This window comes from Ascaphus truei, chromosome 23 (genome assembly GCF_040206685.1).
Source record: "Ascaphus truei isolate aAscTru1 chromosome 23, aAscTru1.hap1, whole genome shotgun sequence".
Lineage (NCBI taxonomy): Eukaryota > Metazoa > Chordata > Amphibia > Anura > Ascaphidae > Ascaphus > Ascaphus truei.
Genome location: NC_134505.1, coordinates 1,081,019 through 1,104,589, shown reverse-complemented (window position 1 = coordinate 1,104,589; position 23,571 = coordinate 1,081,019). Strand labels below are relative to the sequence as shown.

At 47.3% G+C, this 23,571-nt stretch overlaps 1 protein-coding gene across 1 annotated transcript in view; it reads right to left on the bottom strand.

The window, feature by feature from the left end:
* VAT1 (vesicle amine transport 1) overlaps positions 1 to 23,571 on the bottom strand; it is a 40,754-nt gene that overhangs the window by 16,735 nt on the left and 448 nt on the right. The window contains exon 2 of the mRNA XM_075580160.1: positions 4,846 to 5,053. Within this exon, the coding sequence (XP_075436275.1) occupies positions 4,846 to 5,053 (208 nt within the window). The remainder of the gene's footprint in view (positions 1 to 4,845; positions 5,054 to 23,571) is intronic.

Genomic DNA, 23,571 nt, shown 5'->3' with positions numbered 1-23,571 from the left:
TTCAAGCCCTGAAATGGGATAGGTCAGTGCCACATCCCCAAGGAGGTCTTTTCATCAACTCTGATTTGACGAGTCCAGTTTACTGGTCCCCCTTCCCCAATCTACAGTAGTTCGGAGCTGTGAAAAAAAGCCAAGGAACCTACGTCTATAGAGTCCAGGTTATATAGACTCTGGGCCAGTTGCCTACAGACTACAAGGTGTGCAAGGAAGTTGGTTTCTTGTCCTGGAGGAGTCCCCAGCTCCATTTAAGCTACTGGGACAAAGCTTCTCTAGTACAGGAACGTGGCTTTGCAGCATACTATGTAGAAGCCTTGGCATCCACCATTTGACTACGTTGGATACAGCAATTTGCTGGTCAGCAGGGTCCTCAATCTGAGTAGAGGGCATGCACTGGACTGTCCTGGTAATTGGATTTCCAGGGTCTTGTCGTCATCTTATTTGTAGGATGCGTTGGCAATTTTTTGAGTGGGTTGCGTCACTTCCGGCCACCTAGTTTATTCAGGCGCCATCATACAGTCATTACGCTCCCTAGATACAAAACCACTTAAAGGCTTAACGTTGTTTTCCAACGTAGGCAGAGTACCATTTTGGATCTCCTAATTGACCCATCCCTGCAGGGAAAAGAGCTTCAGATGTGTTAATGTTATCTTGACCCAATCCTTAATGATCTCCTAATGGGTGTTCTGCTGCGTGGGTGGTTTTAACGCGGTCGTGACTGCTGTATCCTTATTTGACCTGGTAGTTAGGGCCATTTACTGTACTTGGCAACACTAGTGGTCACACACTGTAGTGGTCACACACTGGTCTACAAAGTCAGTCCCAGGACCTCAAGGTGAATTATTGAACCTGTAACGAGCACATGTCACATCACTTTTCAAAGTGAAGTAGGTTATTGGAACCTATGTCTAGTCCAGCTCTTTCTACAGACTCACCTTCTGAAAATAAAGCAAAGCCTGTTGTGTATTTAATACTGGAGGAAGGCTCTTCTAACGGAAGAACATGAAGTATGCCACCTTTTTCCCTCCTTGTGGGTTAGATTGGGCCACCTCTAAAACACCCATTATGGCCTTCTGCTGACAACACAATGACCGCTAGTGGGGATCTACAGTGCCACATCTCCAACTAACTCAACCAAGAGGGCAATTAAAAAACAAGTCTATAAATATTGGACAGGGAAATAACCTTTCAACATTACCAAAGTAAACAATTGGCTTCACCCAGTAGACTGGAGTTCAACCATGGCCAACTGTTCATACTACTTATGGAAAAAATGTATTCGGTGCACTGGTTAAAGACTACAACCAAAGTCAAGTCAATGATAGCTAAAAGACACCTCCCAAATATCCTTGATAGGAGCTTACCCGTATAGAAGTTGGAACGCCACAGTTTAAACTTCACAGGGCTATTCCTTTTGCCAGAATACAAAAGCACTTCTAATATTCATGCAGCAACCCTTACACAACTGGAAGAGGCTTGCCACCATCCTTCACATACAAAGCCAACTACTACCCACATTCCACCACACCAATCGGCACAGAGTTCCTCATCACGAGTCAACCGCGGTTGACTATACAAATGTATAGATCCCAATGTATAGATGTCCGATCCTATGGATCAGAAAAGCATATCCTTGAAGGTGGCACATGTGATCATACTTTAGTGAGACAGACCAAGCTGTACACTGTAGTTCTAACATGCCAACCAGTATGGACTGGACTTTTGGGCAGGTATAGGGTTAAAATAGTCAGCAGTGGTACGCCGATTGAACAAAGCTGCAATCCATCACGGCACTGTTTAAGTTCCTTTGTAGTCATATTTATTTTCCTTTGCCCCGAACAAAAGCTTTAACCTAAACAGGAACAACTGTTATTGGCCAGGACGAAAAGGTCATCAGAGACAGGAAGAGGAAAGGAAGTATGTTCAGGTCTCTTATCCAGCAGGAAGTGATGTCATTCTTTGGACTACACACTGCCTCATGCAAACAACCCTCGACATTGGTCACTACAATAGTTCACTTTTTTCCCCCCACTTGGCATACACTATTTCCGATGTTTACTTTATATTGTAATGGGAATTGCAGGCCTGTGTGTTCCTAATAAGGAATAAAGTTAGTGTTTTGCAGGACGGGATAGTAACAAAGTCACCATTCTACTTTATTCAAGACATTATACTGAGTTGGCAAAGGTCTGTAGAAAAGGAAATTACCCAGGAATAATCATTTATCGTACTAGGTTAATTACACCAAATGTTGTAAGAAGTTAATAGATTTTAGCGTTGACTAATATTTCCGGTAAATTGCTGGCTCAACCAAAAATGGTCCCAAGGTGTCTACAAAGTTGGGGGCTTCATCCTAAATACAACACCCTCCCCTCTTCTGAGGAAGTCTTATCTACAGAACCATGTCCATCTTGTACAGTACCTCCAGTTCCTGAGGACAAAAAAACTTCACAAGTGCGTGTCAAAACAGACTATACAATGCCATTGGGAAGACACTGCCCTTTAGTTTGGTTTCCCAATGATCTACTCAAGACCCCGACTTATATGCGATGGTAGGCCCAAATATATCCGTTCATATAATTGGGTGTATTACAAAGGAGCACTGGAATTGTTGACCTGCCACGGGCAATTGTGTATCTAGTGACCGAGCGAGAACTTTGACCGTAAAGACGAAATGCAGTCAGTATTGTGGTCTTAAACACAATTTTACAGCTCACCAAGGATGGACGTTTTGGTCCCATATCAAGATTGACAAAGGTCCGAGGTGGCACCGAAATGTTGATTATGTAAACGCATTTTACATTTCACCAAGACTACTAGAGTGCCCGGATATCTTGTTTACCATATTATGGAGAGTACACCATTTCACCTCTGTGCACATGCATTGGCTACGGAGGCTAATGGTCACCAAGGAGAGTGTACTAGGCCCTAAAGGACATGCTCTACTAGCCTTCAACTGTACCAATGAAGCAGGTAACTAGGGTTAGCAGGTGTCCTGTATGGACTGAGAATGTCCTGTATTTGGACACTGTCCAGTATGGTTTCTGGACATACTGACCTGACCGGCTTGGGGGCCGTGGGATTTCCCAGCTTACTCCATCCCAAAGACCAGGTTTACTTATTGAACAGGTTTATGTATGGTAACTTAAGCTTCATAGGTTAGGGGACCTCCCATAGGATTTGGTTGGCAGTACAAGTAGAGAAGCTACAGTGGCACTCATTTGTGTGTGCAAAATTTGAGTATGTCTCCTCTAGGCAGATGGACGGGATTGGACAGTCTGTCACGGACATTTTCCCACAACAAAATGACCGCTGACATTTGTCCGCAGACAGACGACCTGCCACAGGAGCCTCAGCCACTTCCAAGGCCAGTTGTACTGGTTAAGGGGTTAAATGAAGGGGATCTTAGCGGTTAGGGGGGGGTTAACTTTTACGAGTTTTTGGGTAAGGACATAGGATGTTTTAAGTGAATGGGTTAAGGTTACTAGGGTAGGGTTAGGGTAAGTTTACTCACTTACCTTAGCGGCAGACGGGGGGGACTTGCGCCTAAGCGCCAGAGGTCGTGGCCGCGACCTAGAGAAAGGCAAGGTGGTGGAGGGGGCAACGAAGGCTTACCCTGTGAGGAGACAATTAGTCTGGAAGGGAGATGTTTAATAGCATTGACCGACTTTCCATTCCCTTCCAACCTCCGGGCTAGAGGTCATCCAGTAGAGCGTATAAAGCAAAAGAAACGCTTTACCACTGGAGGTACGAGTAGTCACTCAAAACCGGCGATGGGTTTAAAGGGTCACTCCCTCTGTGGACCACACAGCCTACTTATGGTAGTGACCTATTTAAGGTGTTTACCTCTGGGTGACTGACGCATTTGTATACAAATCCGACACCTACAAGTATTTTTACATTGTTTAAACGTCTTTATGTAAGCATGGCAAGCAGATATTGGAAGGGGGGGGTGTTCCCCTTGGCTTTTCCTTTTAAACAGATGTCACTGCGTTCAGCAAGAGTGTAAGGGCAAAGCCCCCTCCCCACCACCTACTTCTTTATTGGCAGGGTTAAGGACAGGGATTAGCCAGGGGGCAAAGAAACCCATTGGGACAAACACTCCCCATTCAGAAGCCATAGAGAAATGACATTTGTCATTATTTTCCAGAAGCAGCCAACATTTGTTGAATTAGGCCAACTAGGTTACTCAATTGCCTGCAAAAAAGTGCCAGCTATGCAGGATTGCACTTTTACGCCAAAACAAAGGTCCCCTAATCCTTTGAGTACTGGTGGCACTCAACCACATGGTTGCTGTGTGTCGCAATCACGTGTGCCACCGCATGGGGCAGTGAAGTCGATCTCACCATATAAAGACCTTGGGTTGCCAGTTGGCATCTCCAAAAATACTTGCCACAATGGCAAAAAAGTGTGACACCTTTTAGTTCCATGCCGTTTCCTCCACTCCTTGGCACCAGCCTCAGGCTCCTGACCCCTCCTCATGATTGGCTGCATTACCCAGCAGCAGCCACTCAGGATGGAGGAAGATGCCCAAACCCCTAGCAGCAGCCCTGCTTGGGGGTATTCCAGCCCCACCCCAAGTCAGTCAGGTCACTATGTCCAGAGAGGACACACACACACAGACACACACACAGTATTACCCCTCATTTATTTTTACTGGACAGCGTGTCCAAATTCAGGACAGTCCTGGCAACCCTAGCTTGACACGCAAAAGGGGTCAAATGAGATGTTCAATCTACATTACAACCATGTTTTCCAGGGAAGAAAAGCTTACTTCCCCTAGACCCCCACTCCACCCCAGTAAAAAGGATCTCACAAGTGCAGATTTCACAGAATGGGAGTCCTTACCTGCAGCCATGTGGACGAGCACACTCTGGTTGGGTCTTAGATTCCCAAAGTCAAAGAGGATCATGTAGGCGGTGATGTAGTTCACCAGCAGAGCGGCGCCTTCCTCAAAACTCATCCCCTCGGGCATGATGAACGTGTGGCTTGTTTGGACAGAGACCAGCTCCTGCCAGAGGCCAAACCGGTTGAGGACCATCACCTTATCGCCAACCTGAGGAGAGAGAGAAGACCGGTTGAGAGGTGGGTCAATCAGCGGCTCAGTTATGATTGAGCCACCTGTGCTGGAGCAGGGATATCCTTAAGACCTGCCCTGTTGGGGTTCCCCGAGGACTGGAGTTGGGGGGAAAACACTGCTTCAAAGCATTTACCATAGCTCAGAATGGTCGTTTTTGTATAGTGTTTATGGAAAGGTCTCGCATATAAAAAATAGTCAACATTTGTTCAGATCATAAACGGTCAATATTTTCCTTTGGTCATAACAGGTTATTTTTTCCCCCTTTACAGATTGAGGACTTTAGCTTTAATATAAAAATTAAAAAAAACGGCGAAACTATTAAACTTTGGGCAGCACGTGGTTTCAGTCGAACATTTCTTCAACAGTGAAACATTTTTCCTAGAACGTATGTACTATTATGACCTCAAAGAATAAACGAGTAATTAACTTCTGCGACCACGTTAGCCACTGCCACGCCAACTTAACTCCTTGTCTGTCAACTGTCTCTTCTCTGTCCCCTCCGGATCTTTTTGCCTCTAGTTTGTGTATATTGCCCCTGCGTCTATTCTGTTACTGCTCCTGCCTTCGGGCGCTACAGTTTAGGGATTTCCTGCCTAGGCGTATGTTGTACATTATGGGTGTGTTTCGCTTTCACTGTGACCCCGATTATATTCTAACTGGTGGATCTCGATGCTACACCATTTTTTTTTTTTTTTGGTGTGGAAGTGCTTTAACAGGGGTGTGCAAACTTTCCCCCCCATGTGCACCCCTGCCTGCGCGCCCCATCACTAGACCGCGGAGTCAAGCGACGTCACGTTGACATGGTAACAACCCTGCGGCATCATTTGATGCAGGGTTAGCAGGACAACGCGACGCTGGAAGGGAAGTGGGTTTTAGAGGCCTCGCGGTCCCCTGGCATTTAATTTAAATGCCTGGGGGGAGAGCACGGGGACCTCTATAACTACCACACCCCGAGAAAATCTAGTGCTCCCCAGGGGTGCGCCCCCCCCAGTTTGCACACCGATGCTTTAACATATCACTGTCCTTGATTCACTTTTGCCCTACGAGGGACATACCGTTTAATGTGTCTACTTATGTCACACCAACAACATTCAGTGCACGCGTAGCATCGGTCCTGAACAAGGTCAAAAGGTTAGTGCCCGGTCAGCAACTTTCAGGTGCTCTATTGAAAGGTGTCAAGACAGATATGTGGCTGGACTTCCCTCAACCGTCCCATAAAGTTTCCTGGGCACAAGCCATTTCCTGGAAGTCAGACAAAGCGGTTCCAAGGCAGATGGGTTTATACATTCCTGTGGAATTGGAGACACTCCCTCGGAGCTCCAGGGATTAGCCCGTTATTCTGTAGGAATGTCCTTCTCTGGAAGACTGGAGACGGAGAACGTCAAGGAAGTGAGAACGCGGGCAGCAAACTCCCTGCAGAAGACCACTTGTAGATGGTGATGGTTTCAGGGGGACCAACAAAGTCATTGATAGAATTATAATGTACGGAGCTTTCCAGAACCACTTCCAAATGTGTAACACGTACTTCCCATTACAGAAATGGTCTAGGCTTATTTCAGCTCATCAATTGAGGACAACTATACTTGGTTCTGTTGTATGGTATAGAATTCAAATACTGAAGTGACATCTGAACAGACCAACACTAATGGTCACGAATACCAAATACTGACTGCAGGAAACCATGAACTTTGACGTCCTTCAATGACCAGTTTGAGAACTGGTGAACTGGTTATTTCCAACCCAACACCATTACATCCTAAAATTAGTCTTTTCTAATCTCCATCCAACTATTAAAAAAACCAAAACAAAAACAAAAAAACCCAACAAAAGTTGAAATAAATGCGCTGAGATTAGGATTCAAAGTTCCAAACAGCAGCCATTTTGTTTCCCCTGGGGGGAGTTTTAAACCGGGTAACTTCAGTGGTAAGTACATCAAGAACCAGGGAGCATAAAATAGGGTCAGGGAGACTTCACGATTCCTATCCCAGAAAAAAGGTATTGGCTTTTTCAGTTATAAGAAAAACTGCTCAACTGTTATGGAGTTTATACTTCACTTATTGCTTTTGTAGCCAGAACTGATTTCTGACTACCAGTCTGCCCTCCCTGGCAGCAAGTCCTGGTAAAAGCAGGTCTGCCAGGAGTTATGGGTTTTCCCCACCCACAGCAGCTTCAGTGAGTCACAGGGGAGGCAGTGGGACTAGGCCTGTGTGTGTCCAATCAGGGACTCCGACCTGGTACCTGCGTCCCTTGTACTTAAGGAGCTACAATACCAAAAGTAGTCAGTGCCTCTACCTCCGAGAGGCTGGTTGACCCATAACAATTGTGCAGGGTTCTGCCAATCTGTATTCCCTCCCCTATGGGGAGTGGAAGGGAGACTATACCCCTTACTCCACCAGGGAGTAAGGGAAGAGCAAGGACTGCTGCAGGGCCCCTTGGCCTGGAGTGGAGGTCCAGGGTACATCCTGAGGGTGAAGCCCCAAGAAGTGATCTCTGATGTGTATGCTGAACCAACAGTGTGCGGTCAGAATAAAGTGATCCTGGTCAAAGATATCTTCCTGCCCGAGACTACAATCAGGGGGAAGGGAAGTTCTCCTGCAAGGATTGTCCCCACATCCCGGGGTCCTGCAAGAGATGGAGGCGCTGTCAGTGAGAAGCAGTTACTACCCCAGAAGCCAGTTTATAACCGTTCCAGTGACAGATGTGGCATAACATTAACACAATAATATGCTGGGTATTATATGGGTTTGAAACCAAAACAAGTGGTCTCACATCACAAGAGGGGAGGGGGAAATAAAGCAAGATGCTAGTGGGCCGACCATCGTAGGACAAAGATGGTACTCCACTGGATTGCAAGACCACGACCAAAATCAAGATGGGAGGGTGAGATTAGAAGATGTGTTGGGAGAGACGTGGAGAAGAGAGGCTGTAACCGCAGGACCTGGGGGATCACTGGGGAGGCTTCATCCAGCAGTGGGGAGACACGGGCTGGATAGGATGGGATGAGGGAATGTGTGGGAGCGACATGGAGAAGAGGCTGTAACCGCAGGACCTGGGGGATCACTGGGGAGGCTTCATCCAGCAGTGGGGAGACACGGGCTGGAGAGGATGGGATGAGGGAATGTGTGGGAGCGACATGAAGAGGCTGTAACCGCAGGACCTGGGAGATCACTGGGGAGGCTTCCTCCAGCAGTGCGGAGACACGGGCTGGAGAGGACGTATAAAAACAAAATGAAGTTTTGAAGTGTCAGATGACAAGACTCCAGATGGTTCACTAGCTAAAGGAAAAAAAAAAAAAAAAAAGCAGACACATTTGAAAAGGTTGCAGAACATCCAGCTTACATCAGCTCTTAACCCTCCCCCCCCCCCCCTCACCCCAAAAAGGGCCTGCAACACATGGCATGGAAGGGGTTAAGCTGCTACACAGGGAATCTTGAATGATGAGGATTTTGGCACGTAGCTACAGAGGAAATCGGCAGAATGTCAGACGCGTCGGCCAGGAAATAGCAGGCCGATCATGTGCAGAAACTGCCGACAAGAAAAAAAAAAAGCTCAACCCCCCGATGTGTCATATCTGTGGTCTGCCCAGATGTGTTGAAGTAACGCAACCAGCGCAATTGTAGGTCACAAGCACGAGAACCACGTGCCATTGGCTTTGTTTTTGTTGCGAAAGCCACGAAAATGTTACAACAGAGTCACAGGACGCTCCAAAAAAATAATTTCACCGAGCATTGCAATCCACGCCAACTCCCATCCAGAGCTGGAAATACGGGTTTCGCGCCAGCAAAGCCCATATTTATCCATCATTGCGATGCTGGGGAATAAAAAAATGTCACACGTGACAGTGCAAAGATTGGTCGGCAAAACCGCGAATGGATGGTGGAAGCGCAGATTAGATTGTAAGCTCTTGGGAGCAGGGACTCCTTTTCCTAAACGTTACTTTTACGTCTGAAGCGCTTCTTCGCGTTGTGTCATTTGTCATCTATATGATTGTCACGTGTATTACTGCTGTGACGCGCTGTGTACACTAATGGCGCTACATAAATAAAGAAAGTGCCTTAGAACACACGTGTTGACCTGCTGGCCTCAGGAAAACTGCCGAAATGTGGTGTTCTATGGCACAATAAATTCTTTGACTGAAACCCGTGTGCCCTCGTCCATCAACATTGGATGATGTGCCGGTCTTCTCTGGGACCAAGGCTATGCTTTGGTGCCGGCGACGTCACCCTGCGGTTGCCGGAAAAAAATAAAAATTGAGATGACTTCCAGCGATCGCGAGCAAGCTCTCGCGTCGCGCTTACTACAAGCGCCCGTGACGGCAATGCATTTGTTTTGACGCGACGTCGCCGGCCCTAGAAGTAATAGATTTTGTTTGGGAAGAATAAACCCCCCCCCCCCCGCAAAGTAATGAAAGAATGCATTTTTTGGAAAGTTTGGCACCCAACCAACAACCCCCTGCCCCAGAACAAAACCAGGCTACTGAATTGTCCAGCTCGTCCTCCTAGGAGTAATGGCTAATGACATGTTAGAGCTATAGAAAGAGTGAGACTTCTACACATACCTGTAGATGTTTTTTGGAAACTGAACACTGATTTTTGGAACTCAAACAACCCCCCCTATGTAAAAAAAACATGGGAGGGGGATTGATTGGCTGCTCTCCCCCCCCCCCCCCCCCAATATTACCATGTGCTGCACAGGAATTTGCAGCCAACATCCCTCCGTCTTCGGATCAGCTCCGTAACAAGGAGTAGGAGAGAAATTCAAGGTCACAGAGCAGGTCTGAAGTTTAGTCTTCGAGGAGGCAGAGTAAAACCTACCAGTTGAAGAGGGACAATCCAACCCCCCCTCCGTAGCATGGTAGAGGATGTGCAGGCAGCTAATACCAGAAGTTGACCACAAAGCCCGGTTTTGGCCCAACTTCCTCAACCCGAGTCAGGGTACGGCTGCCTTTCCCACCCTGGAGTGGAGGGAAAGGGGGCATCTAAATGAATGGGACCAAAACCTTCCCCAAGCTTTTCACCGTGTATTGAAGTGCCTACACATTTGGAGATGCGTTACATGACCGAGTGCTTTCAGTGTTGCACTTCATAGCTCAGGCCTTGATTTAGGACGGTGAATGCATGACCTAGCACATTATTGGACCCAGTTTACAGACTCGAGCGCCTTTGTACTCCGTCCCGGGATTGATGGCGGTGTCGACAGGTGAGGTAATTTGGCCCACCATCGGCTTCCCCCCCATGCGTTGCCTTCATGGAAGGAGGAGGAGATCTGTTTCTGCAGAGCTGCAGACCGGCTCGCAACATTTCAAAGCTCCCGTGTAAAAAGTTATATGGGGCTGGCTGGGGGATTCACAAAAACAGTATGTTAAAGTCTTGAGACACTGGGTTTTACCCAGGAGGCAGGCAAAAGAAGGACGGTGTGAAACCAAGTCCGACATCACAAGGGGTGAAGAATTAAAAAAATGGCTGCAGCCCTGAAAAATCGCAAGGAAGGACCATTGTTGGATAGAGAGGTTACTCTACGGGGATTCCAAGGGATGTCAAAAGTCCAAGATGACAAAGGAAGATGGGAGGAATGAGATCAGAAGAGGTGTTGGAGCGATATCGCAAGCACAGCAAGAGGAGAGCATTGGTGGAGCCGTCATCCAGCAGTGGATGGAGAAGGCCCGAATATGGACCACACAAAGTTTCCTTGTGGGTGCAGAGCCCTTCTCTGCCACCAGGGGCTTCATAGACTTCAAACACTTGTCAGCATCGGTGAAGCCATCTTGTCAGGAACGGCTCAGGTGACCGTTACACCACAAAATAACCTTATCCAATGGAGGGCTTCAGCGCCTTACATTTGGGGGTTGGGCTCCCTTTCTAGGAATAAGAATTGTTTAACATATGAAGAGCAAATTCAAAGTCACGATCAAAAAGGTCTGATCAGCAATTAAAAGAAACTTCAAACGGGTTCCAACCCAGGTCTGAAACCATTCCAGCTCTGTGTTGGTGACCCCAATTGGAATTTTAACTCCAGTGTCAAATTTCCTCCCTTCTCCCCAACAGATTGTAGTTCAATGGTTGTTACTGCAAAGGATCAGTACAAGGATTAGGTTAGTTTTGGGAATTGTGATCAACCTCAAAAATTGGGAGAAACACACATTGTACATTTGTAGTTCTACTGATCTAGAAGGAACCAAAAATAAATAAATCCAGACATTTAGCAGTCAGGGGATAACTCCTTCCTGATCCCTGGAGTGATGGATTTCTCCCTGGATCAACATTCTCCCCCCCCCCTAATGTTTAATTTATTCCGCATATTCATGGCTAGCAGTTCTCCAAAGCGGCCAGATCCGAACACATGTAAGAGTGGGTAGACCACAAGAATTTTAATATTTTGTATTTAAAAAGACTTTACATAATATTACATTGCAACATTTCGCAAGCGTCAACATCTGAAATATAGTTTTGAAGCAAAAGGTGGCACGGTGTGCTCATTTGCACGTCATTTCCCAGAATCCCTTGCTGCAGTGGAAGCACGGTATGCTGGGTGATAATGGTGAAAGACAGGGTTGCAGACCTGTCACACATACATTATCTTCACTTGTTACAAGTGCATTTGTGTAAAAATGTGCAACTTTGCTACCCAAGCAACTAGGTTAGCAGGAGGAGAGTCCAAGGGTCAAATCAAGATCCTTCCGCCCGCCAGATGTCCTGTCTAAAGCTGTATCTGCTGTATCTGCAAAACACAGCAGTGAATGTTTAAGATGAGGGTTTAATTCTATATATCCCAAAGTGGCCACTCTTGGGTGAAAACCCTTTAAAGTCTATGGGGTCGTCGGGTCAAAATGGCTCCATCTTATTTTAGAGTCACCCCCTTTTCGATGACCACTAGGTAGGTGCTCACTTGTAAGCTCCGGTATCCCACATGGACAGGGGGAACTGAAGTGTACCTATTTATATGACCAAAATGTTGGCCGAGTGCCCATCCAGCAAGGACCCTCCACTTGGGTGGATTACCCCTTGTGAAGAATGAGGCCCATCAATGGATCTCCATTCGGATTCTCAAACAAGGAGAATTCCAAGGAGTTGCCACAAGAACAGAATATTGGAGGTCAATGACACGTCAACACCAATGAGAGGGGGCTGAACAAGGACATTAGATTCTTGACATATTACCAAAAGTGCCCAGGCCACAGACGCAGTGTGTAACTCAAGGCCGATTACCCCCAGCTCAAAGATCTTGGTTTTTGGGGGGGGGGGGGGGGTGCATAACTGATCCATCCCACCAGGGGAGCTGCTATTGCATGTGCAAAGGATGCTGCATTCGCCCTTGAATTGCAACAGTGGGATGACGCCCCCTCCCGCCCTCTGCTTTTACTGGACAAAGTGGTCCACTGACTTGCAACGACTGCCCTTCTTCCTACCCCATGGAATCTTCACCTGCAACATCTCCTGACCAAACCCCCCAACTACTGCCCTCTCCAGCATCCCCCTCGGAATCCCTGGGTCCATCTGCAGAAGGAGCAAGCCAGGTTTTCAGAAGGAAGCACAGACCTGGCCGGACGGCAAGTCTGCAGGTCGTTAAGGGTCATTGGCAGCCCTGGACGGGCCATCAGGTTGCCAACCACTGGAGCAGCTCAAACCTATTCCACTAGTGTGATGACCAAAAGATGCTTGTAAGCCATTGCCAAATCGTGGCTGGCCTCCCACGGATTAAACTATTTGACTCGCTCTAGCACCCTTGGGTCTAGGTAGAGGGATCTTCAGATGGCTCCACACCTCTTCCCATAGCAATCTATACAGATCGGCCTCCCAAAATTAAAAAAAAAAAAAAAAAAAACGCGTTCCAGCAGACGGAAACGCGTTTTACTGAAGCAGATTAGCCACGGTGGGGGCCACGGTGAGTCACTCCCGTAATCTAATCAGCAGAAGCCAGAGACATGCAATAGGAAGCAATCAGGAGCAGAAAATGAGAGGCACGCAGACCAACTTGTCCTGAAGATACAGCGGCGAAGCATCGTTTGAGAAAGCCCTTTAGAAGACGAGTGCAAGAAAGCATAATGATGTTTTAACTATGAAACCACCACAATGTCACTCACACAGCACGGTAGTAGGGTCAGAGTAGGCCGGCAAGCACCGGTTACTAGGTGGGCTACAAGGACGCCAGTACTCGTCTCACCAACAGGCTTCTGTAGACACGTTCCCACTGCTGACATCCTCAGGGTGTCTACACAAGTGCAGAAGGATTGTTGTCCCAACGCGTTTGGCGGTAAAAACGAACCGCTTCATCAGGGGACCCAACAGTTTTAAACAATTCCCAATCCTCTTCAACTGCCCCAAACTGGGGAGGGGGGTGGGGTGGTGGTCTTCATGGGCATGTACACCCTGGTGTCACCTTCTGCAAACCCCACCCCCCACCACAGTTCAAACCAGGCATCTTTTTAGGGGGTGGGGGAAAAAAAATGGCCAATGGAAGGGTGACTTCCACAGGACGGGGGTGCCTTCAGAAGGGTTGCAATGATGCCCGAGCACCGCGGTGAAAGTGCATCATCTAATACCCATGGCTCAGCAAAAATAAAAATAAAATAATAATGAGTACTGTAGAATTAAGGTAACAAGCTTTGAAGTGGGTGAAGCCGAGTGTGCGCGCGTACTCCCCTTGAGCAAGTCCCCCATCTCCCTGCACTAAAGTTGGAATTCCCTGTCCTAGAGAGATTAGTCTCTCCTTTCCCCATGTCTTAAACAGGTCTCCCACTTCAGAGACCAGTGTACAAAACACCCTTTAATATTAGACCACGTTTGCAGATACATTAAGCAGATCCTAAAAAAAAAAGTGCCAACAATACAGCTGTCCACTCTCCCACCCCCACGCAAAACAAGCTTCGCCCAAGTGTTAAACTGATCCAACCATGATAAAAGCAAAGATTTGGCTTCTTTCGCGTCTCAGAAAATTAACCTGAAATTGCATTTTTAGCGGCCTCTGATTGGAGTAGGTCTGGTCAACCCAAGTGTTTACTTCCTCTCCCTCCCTCATCTTTTGTCTGATAAAGCATGGAGACTTTGCCTGTGCAAACGCTTGATGAGCGCAGAAGGGAGCAGCCAGAGGAAAATCAATTCTCCCAAAATCAATTAATCTATTTACAAACATTTTAATTAGTTTAGATGTTAAAGGCATCACCCAGAAATTACCCCTTAAACATTCCTACAGGTTCATCATGTAGGAGAGACTGACCCCTTAACCATGTCACTGGCATTAGTACACTTTGCCCTAGGAGGGACTGACCCCTTAACCATGTCACTACCATTAGTACACTTTGCCCCTAGGAGGGACTGACCCCTTAACCATGTCACTGCCATTAGTACACTTTGCCCCTAGGAAGTACTGACCCCTTAACCATGTCACTGCCATTAGTACACTTTGCCCCTAGGAGGGACTGACCCCTTAACCATGTCACTGCCACTAGTACACTTTGCCCCTAGGAGGGACTGACCCCTTAACCATGTCACTGCCATTAGTACACTTTGCCCCTAGGGGAGACTGATCCCTTAACCATGTCACTGCCATTAGTACACTTTGCCCCTAGGAGAGACTGACCCCTTAACCATGTCACTGCCATTAGTACACTTTGCCCCTAGGAGAGACTGACCCCTTAACCATGTCACTGCCATTAGTACACTTTGCCCCTAGGAGGGACTGACCCCTTAACCATGTCACTGCCATTAGTACACTTTGCCCTAGGAGGGACTGACCCCTTAACCATGTCACTACCATTAGTACACTTTGCCCCTAGGAGGGACTGACCCTTAACCATGTCACTTGCATTAGTACACTTTGCCCCTAGGAAGTACTGACCCCTTAACCATGTCACTGCCATTAGTACACTTTGCCCCTAGGAGGGACTGACCCCTTAACCATGTCACTGCCACTAGTACACTTTGCCCCTAGGAGGGACTGACCCCTTAACCATGTCACTGCCATTAGTACACTTTGCCCCTAGGAGGGACTGACCCCTTAACCATGTCACTGCCATTAGTACACTTTGCCCCTAGGAGAGACTGACCCCTTAACCCTGTCACTGCCATTAGTACACTTTGCCCCTAGGAGAGACTGACCCCTTAACCATGTCACTGCCATTAGTACACTTTGCCCCTAGGAGAGACTGACCCCTTAACCATGTCACTGCCATTAGTACACTTTGCCCCTAGGAGAGACTGACCCCTTAACCCTGTCACTGCCATTAGTACACTTTGCCCCTAGGAGAGACTGACCCCTTAACCATGTCACTGCCATTAGTACACTTTGCCCCTAGGAGAGACTGACCCCTTAACCATGTCACTGCCATTAGTACACTTTGCCCCTAGGAGGGACTGACCCCTTAACCATGTCACTGCCATTAGTACACTTTGCCCCTAGGAGAGACTGACCCCTTAACCCTGTCACTGCCATTAGTACACTTTGCCCCTAGGAGAGACTGATCCCTTAACCATGTCACTGCCATTAGTACACTTTGCCCCTAGGAGGAACTGACCCCTTAACCCTGTCACTGCCATTAGTACACTTTGCCCCTAGGAGAGACTGACCCCTTAACCATGTCACTGTCATTAGCACACTTTGCCCCTAGGAGAGACCAGCCATTTAAGCAAAAAAACCATGGGCGTTGCAGACCCGATCTGGCAACAAAGAAATGAGGAAGCCCCTTTCCCCCCTCTTCTTCTTCCTCCTCCCGCCCCATTCCTGGGATTCTTCACCCTTCCTGGGTCGGCTGCTGACACAGGACCTCAGTGAGAAGGGCCTCCATTATCCCTGCGTGTGGGGGCGTCTCCTTGCGCAGAATCTCTTCACAACACTGCCTGCCTGACCCTCCTCCTCCTCCTCGCACCCAGCATGGCGCTAAACCCCCCCCCCCCCGAGCCACCCAACCAGGCGCCTCTTGCAACTGCAACTTTATCTTTCTGCAACCCCTGTAACCGCTGTTCCTGAACCAGGCCCGTTTTGCTGGTTTGAACCGATGGTCCGGCTTTAGGAACTGGCGTTTAACCGGTTCCTCTGAGGCCAAGAAAAAAAACCAGACAAAGAAATAAAAACAAAGCTGTAAAATAACTAAATTCAAGAAATCCGTGGCAGGGGGGGGGGGGGGGGGGGCGGGAGAGATGCTGAACAGAAGCCCCCGCCTGACACAGCGTGGTTGTACTCGGCCTGGAACAGACCCAGAATTAGGGATCCTCCGACATTTTTGGGTCTTAATAGGCCTGACAGCGGTTAGGGTTGGCGGGCGGCTTCTCCAAAAAATACTGGACACGATGGTGAAAGGTGCGATGGGATCGAGCCATACACTACTTCGAGCCGTTTCCTACTCTTGGCCCCACCTCCGGGTTCCTGACATCAACTCCTGATTAGCTGCAGCTGGGTAAAGCAGCCAATCAGGAGGGAGGAAGCTGCCCAGCCCCCCCTAGCAGCAGCCCTGCTCTCTCCCTGCTCAGGAAAAATCCTGCGGCCCCCCCATGCCGGTCAGGTCACTATGTCCGGAGAGGTAATACCGGTATACACATACACACCCAGAGAGGTAATACCGGTATACACATACACGCCCAGAGAGGTAATACCGGTATACACGTACACGCCCAGAGAGGTAATACCGGTATACACATACACGCCCAGAGAGGTAATACCGGTATACACATACACGCCCAGAGAGGTAATACCGGTATACACATACACGCCCAGAGAGGTAATACCGGTATACACATACACGCCCAGAGAGGTAATACCGGTATACACATACACGCCCAGAGAGGTAATACCGGTATACACATACACCCCCAGAGAGGTAATACCGGTATACACGTACACGCCCAGAGAGGTAATACCGGTATACACATACACGCCCAGAGAAGTAACACCGGTATACACATACACGCCCAGAGAGGTAACACCGGTATACACATACACGCCCAGAGAGGTAATACCGGTATACACGTACACGCCCAGGGAGGTAATACCGGTATACACGTACACGCCCAGAGAGGTAATACCGGTATACACATACACGCCCAGAGAGGTAATACCGGTATACACATACACGCCCAGAGAGGTAATACCAGTATATATATATACACTCCCAGAGAGGTAATACCGGTATACACATACACGCCCAGAGAGGTAATACCGTTATACACATAAACACCCAGAGAGGTAATACCGGTATTCACATACACACCCAGAGAGGTAATACCGGTATACACATACACGCCCAGAGAGGTAATACCAGTATATATATATACACTCCCAGAGAGGTAATACCGGTATACACATACACGCCCAGAGAGGTAATACCGTTATACACATACACGCCCAGAGAGGTAATACCGGTATACACATACACGCCCAGAGAGGTAATACCGTTATACACATACACACCCAGAGAGGTAATACCGGTATACACGTACACGCCCAGGGAGGTAATACCGGTATACACGTACACGCCCAGAGAGGTAATACCGGTATACACATACACGCCCAGAGAGGTAATACCGGTATACACATACACGCCCAGAGAGGTAATACCAGTATATATATATATACACTCCCAGAGAGGTAATACCGGTATACACATACACGCCCAGAGAGGTAATACCGTTATACACATAAACACCCAGAGAGGTAATACCGGTATACACATACACGCCCAGAGAGGTAATACCGGTATTCACATACACGCCCAGAGAGGTAATACCGGTATACACATACACGCCCAGAGAAGTAATACCGGTATACACATACACGCCCAGAGAGGTAATACCGGTATACACGTACACGCCCAGAGAGGTAATACCGGTATACACATACACGCCCAGAGAGGTAATACCGGTATACACATACCCACCCAGAGAGGTAATACCAGTATACACATACACGCCCAGAGAGGTAATACCGGTATACACATACATGCCCAGAGAGGTAATACCGGTATACACATACACTCCCAGAGAGGTAATACCAGTATACACATACACTCCCAGAGAGGTAATACCGGTATACACATACACGCCCAGAGAGGTAATACCGGTATACACATACACGCCCAGAGAGGTAATACCGGTATACACATTCACGCCCAGAGAGATAATACCGGTATACACATACACGCCCAGAGAGGTAATATCGGTATACACATACACGCCCAGAGAGGTAATACCGATATACACGTACACGCCCAGAGAGGTAATACCGGTATACTCATACACGCCCAGAGAGGTAATACCGGTATACACATACACGCCCAGAGAGGTAATACCGGTATACACATTCACGCCCAGAGAGGTAATACCGGTATACACATACACGCCCAGAGAGGTAATACCGGTATACACATACACGCCCAGAGAGGTAATACCGGTATACACATACACACCCAGAGAGGTAATACCGGTATACATATACACGCCCAGAGAGGTAATACCGGTATACACATACACGCCCAGAGAGGTAATACCGATATACACGTACACGCCCAGAGAGGTAATACCGGTATACTCATACACGCCCAGAGAGGTAATACCGGTATACACATACACACCCAGAGAGGTAATACCGGTATACACATACACACCCAGAGAGGTAATACCGGTATACATATACACGCCCAGAGAGGTAATACCGGTATACACAGACACACCCAGAGAGGTAATACCGGTATACACATACACGCCCAGAGAGGTAATACCGGTATACACATACACGCCCAGAGAGGTAATACCGATATACACATACACGCCCAGAGAGGTAATACCGGTATACACATACACGCCCAGAGAGGTAATACCGGTATACACATACACGCCCAGAGAGGTAATACCGCTATACACATACACGCCAAGAGAGGTAATACCGGTATACACATACACGCCCAGAGAGGTAATACCGGTATACACATACACGCCCAGAGAGGTAATACCGGTATACACATACACGCCCAGAGAGGTAATACCGGTATACACATACACGCCCAGAGAGGTAATACCGGTATACACATACACGCCCAGAGAGGTAATACCGGTATACACATACACGCCCACAGAGGTAATACCGGTATACACATACACGCCCAGAGAGGTAATACCGGTATACACATACACGCCCAGAGAGGTAATACCGGTATACACATACACGCCCAGAGAGGTAATACCGGTATACACACACACCCAGAGAGGTAATACCGGTATACACGTACACGCCCAGAGAGGTAATACCGGTATACACATACACGCCCAGAGAGGTAATACCGGTATACACATACACGCCCAGAGAGGTAATACCGGTATACACATACACGCCCAGAGAGGTAATACCGGTATACACATACACGCCCACAGAGGTAATACCGGTATACACATACACGCCCAGAGAGGTAATACCGGTATACACATACACGCCCAGAGAGGTAATACCGGTATACACATACACGCCCAGAGAGGTAATACCGGTATACACATACACGCCCAGAGAGGTAATACCGGTATACACATACACGCCCAGAGAGGTAACATCGGTATACACACATGCCCAGAGAGGTAATACCGGTATACACATACACGCCCAGAGAGGTAATACCGGTATACACACACACGCCCAGAGAGGTAATACCGGTATACACATACACGCCCAGAGAGGTAATACCATTATACACATACACGCCCAGAGCGGTAATACCAGTATACACATACACGCCCAGAGCGGTAATACCGGTATACACACATGCCCAGGATTACCACTAATGTTTTACTGGACAGTGTCCAAAAAGGCCCACTTTAAACACCAATATAATCAGGCAGAAGCGTATAGGGAGTAAACAACTTCTCCAGCACAGCCTGGGTTAAAGAAGTGCAGAGTCTGCAAACCTGCTCACAGACAGCCGTGGGGACAGTTTCGGCCTCAACGCAAGGATGTTTATACCGGCTGAAGCTGAAATAGGCGTCGACACATTATCGGGGGTAAATATATATATATATTTTTTAAAGTGGGACAAAAACCCTCCACCATACCGTTTTCCTGTAAGAGATTTGGGGACTTGCATGTAACCGGGCCATCGCTTCCGAGCGTCGAGTACAAATTTGTTTTGCGGGCGAGACTGCACCCAAAACGTAAAAAATAAATAAAAATAATCGCAGAGAGCCACACGAGGGGAGCGGGGGACTGGTCTCCGGCGGCAAAGCATCCCCCCCCCCCCCCCCGGTTTTTATTCTGCACGGCCGGCGTTACCGTTACATTAGCAGCCGAGCTGAAGAGAACGCTCGCCCCGAGGCAGAAGTGGGAACTCGGCGTCACCATGGAAACAGGACCACAAATCGCAGCCTGTTCAAATACAAAGCTGGCGTCTCCTTCCCTCGTTCGGCAGATAGCGCGAGAAAAGAAACCAACGGAAAAAATGTTGTCTTTTTTTGGGGGAAGGTAGGGGGGAAAGGTGGCCATTTTGAATATGACGCTTCGTTTTAGTTAAAAAAAACAAACAAAAAACATTAAGTGTCCGGGAGCTTTAAATAAGGCTCTCCCCAGGGCAGTCTGGGGGTTACCATGGTAACCTCAGAAGCTACAGATTAGGAAAGTGATTAATGATATATTCCCCCCCTCACCAACAGGACACGCCCAGGGGGCGCCCCCCCAAGATATTAACATAAGTGGTTCCACTCGCACAGGATTCTGGGAGATTGACGATTTGAAGCACACGTGTGACATTGTTGTAGCCCCCTCTTGGGGGGGGGGTGGGGGGGGGGCTGCGCTATCATTTCGCTAAAGGGGTTAATGTGTTAACTGTGTGGGATACCTCTTGTTTCTGCCCTCCCCATCACGCGGAGCGACTATGCAGACGAGAAGACGTTACCTTGTAGGCCCCCCCCGACCCGTGAGGTCACCATAGGGAGATGGGGGTATGTAGCTCCACCCTGTGTTCTAAAAGCAGGTTCTTCGGAGTTCTGACCGAGGGGTCTTCACTGTGAGTCCTGTAAATAGTTTGCGTGTGTAGCCAAGTGTACGAAGATGGCTCCGGTTTGGGGGTTCAGTTAGTAAACGTTTCCCCCAAGCGCCAGTAGTATGGGTCCGACTAATCGAAAAAAAGGAGGAAGCATACTCGATAAGGGTTCGGCATAGTATGTTTGGACCGACCCAGGCCGAAGGTTCCTAGTGCAATCCTGATCAAATGGGTATGCGCTAATAAAAGCCTATGTAATTAGGACATGCTATGTAGTTGCATACACTACACAGGGTTAGTGGTAGACTTGAAATACCATATCCACGATGGAGTTAGACTAGGCATTATATATGGAGATATAAGAGATGCAGGTTTGTATATAGGGTCCACTGTATACTCATCACAAGAGGTAAAATAAAGCCATACAGGGAATTGTAATACAAAGTACAACCGGAAGCGAATTCCTTAAAAATCAATATATAAAATCAGCTCATATAAATTACAGCAATCACTTAACCTGAAATGCCACCCTAAATGTGACTTTAATAGACATAAATAGAATTATATTTAGATTAAACAAAACCGCATGTAATACACTTATTACTATTAATACTACGTGTACACACAATGTCGATGTAAAAAAAAAAAATCCAATATTACCCTTCTCTACAGGCCGCGAGCTCAGGGATTATTATTATTATTATTATTATTATTATTATTATTATTAATTACAATAATTATTATTATTATTACATTACAAAATGCCAGTCAATATCGAAATGTACAGACCACCCGACCGGCCGCTACACAAGGCATGGTTAAAAGGCTTTTTAAAGGGGGATAACAAGTTGGGGAGTGTATAGGGGCTTCACAGGTGCCCCTATAGATAAAAGGGGCTCCGGTTTGTCAAAACCCTTCAGATTGGGGGCAGCTGCGGGGCCCGCGTTGTCAACCCTCGCCACACCCAGAACCGGCAGCGCCACGTCACAATAAGTGGCCACTAGCCACGCTTCCCAGCGGCAGACTCGGGCGCGCCCAGCGCTGTAATAAAACATTGATGAGACACGCAATGGCAGAGATGGCAAAAAAAAGGCGGTGTAGATATAGGTAGCGTCCCGATCGGCACCACTGCAGCTTAATGGCCAACAACCTCCCAACCCCTCCCCCCATTATGTATGTCTGTTGCAACAAGGTACAGAGGGGCTGAAAGCTTCCACAGCTTGGCAACAAGGCGCTGACCCAGCCCCAGGGTGGGGGGGGGAGGCTGTATGGCAAGTCCATTGGTAGAAGGCCAGTTAATGTTCAGGGAAGCAGAGGCGATAAGGCACCTTAGAAGTTAGGGCCTCTTTCCCCAGCTGAAGCCTTCATGAAACCAAGCCATGTTGGGGAGGGTGGGGGGGGGAAGGAAACCAGTTTCTGAGCCCCTCTGTTGCCAGCGAACGGTTAACCCCTTCACAGCCAAAGGGGGACAATGCATTGCTAGCAGGCAAACGCAAAAAAGGGTTTAGCCAGCAACCCTTCTCAAGACTAATAAGCGTAATGTTAAAATAAATAAATATTAGACCACATCCATTATAGAACAAACACGAGTTGTGATGAATCTGCTTTATGGGAGAACAAATTAGGGTGTCGGCCGTTTCCCTAATATTCCTAGAGACACCCCAACAATCGCCCTTTGTCCATCTCGGGAGGGTCACACCCACCTTCGTACTGGGGTTAACGGCAAGCCGGTTTTTACAAGGGAACAATTAAAAGTTTAGCAAATAAATAGTACAGAATAAAGAAGAGTATTTTCTGTTTGCCTTATTGCTATCAATTAAATGGGAGAAGGTTAGGGACTCCACAGTTTGGAAACCCCCTACATAAATAAAAAATATACAGGGAACAGATCATAAACAGATTAAATCGCAAAAACATGGATGCAATCATCATTAATCAGCAAGATAGCAACGCAATATAATAATTAGTGTAGAATAATAAAAATCAGATTATATAGAAGTGGTAGAAATAGTCATCTGAAACCTCAGTGCCAAGATGGAATATATTAGACACAAATATCAATATCGACACATCAATATCGACACATCAATATCAATAGACACATCAATATCGACACATCAATATCAATACCGACACCAATATCAATGTTGACACATTAATATCGATACACAGATACACATTAATACCAATATTGATACACATCCCAATACCAATAGTGATACACACACACCCCAATACCAATATTGATACACACACCCCAATACCAATATTGATACACATTAATAGCAATATATTGATACACATACACACCCCAATACCAATATTGATACACATTAATAGCAATATATTGATACACATACACACCCCAATACCAATATTGATACACACACCCCAATACCAATATTGATACACATTAATAGCAATATATTGATACACATACACACCCCAATACCAATATTGATACACATACACACCCCAATACCAATATTGATACACACCCCAATACCAATATTGATACACACCGATACACATTAATAGCAACATATTG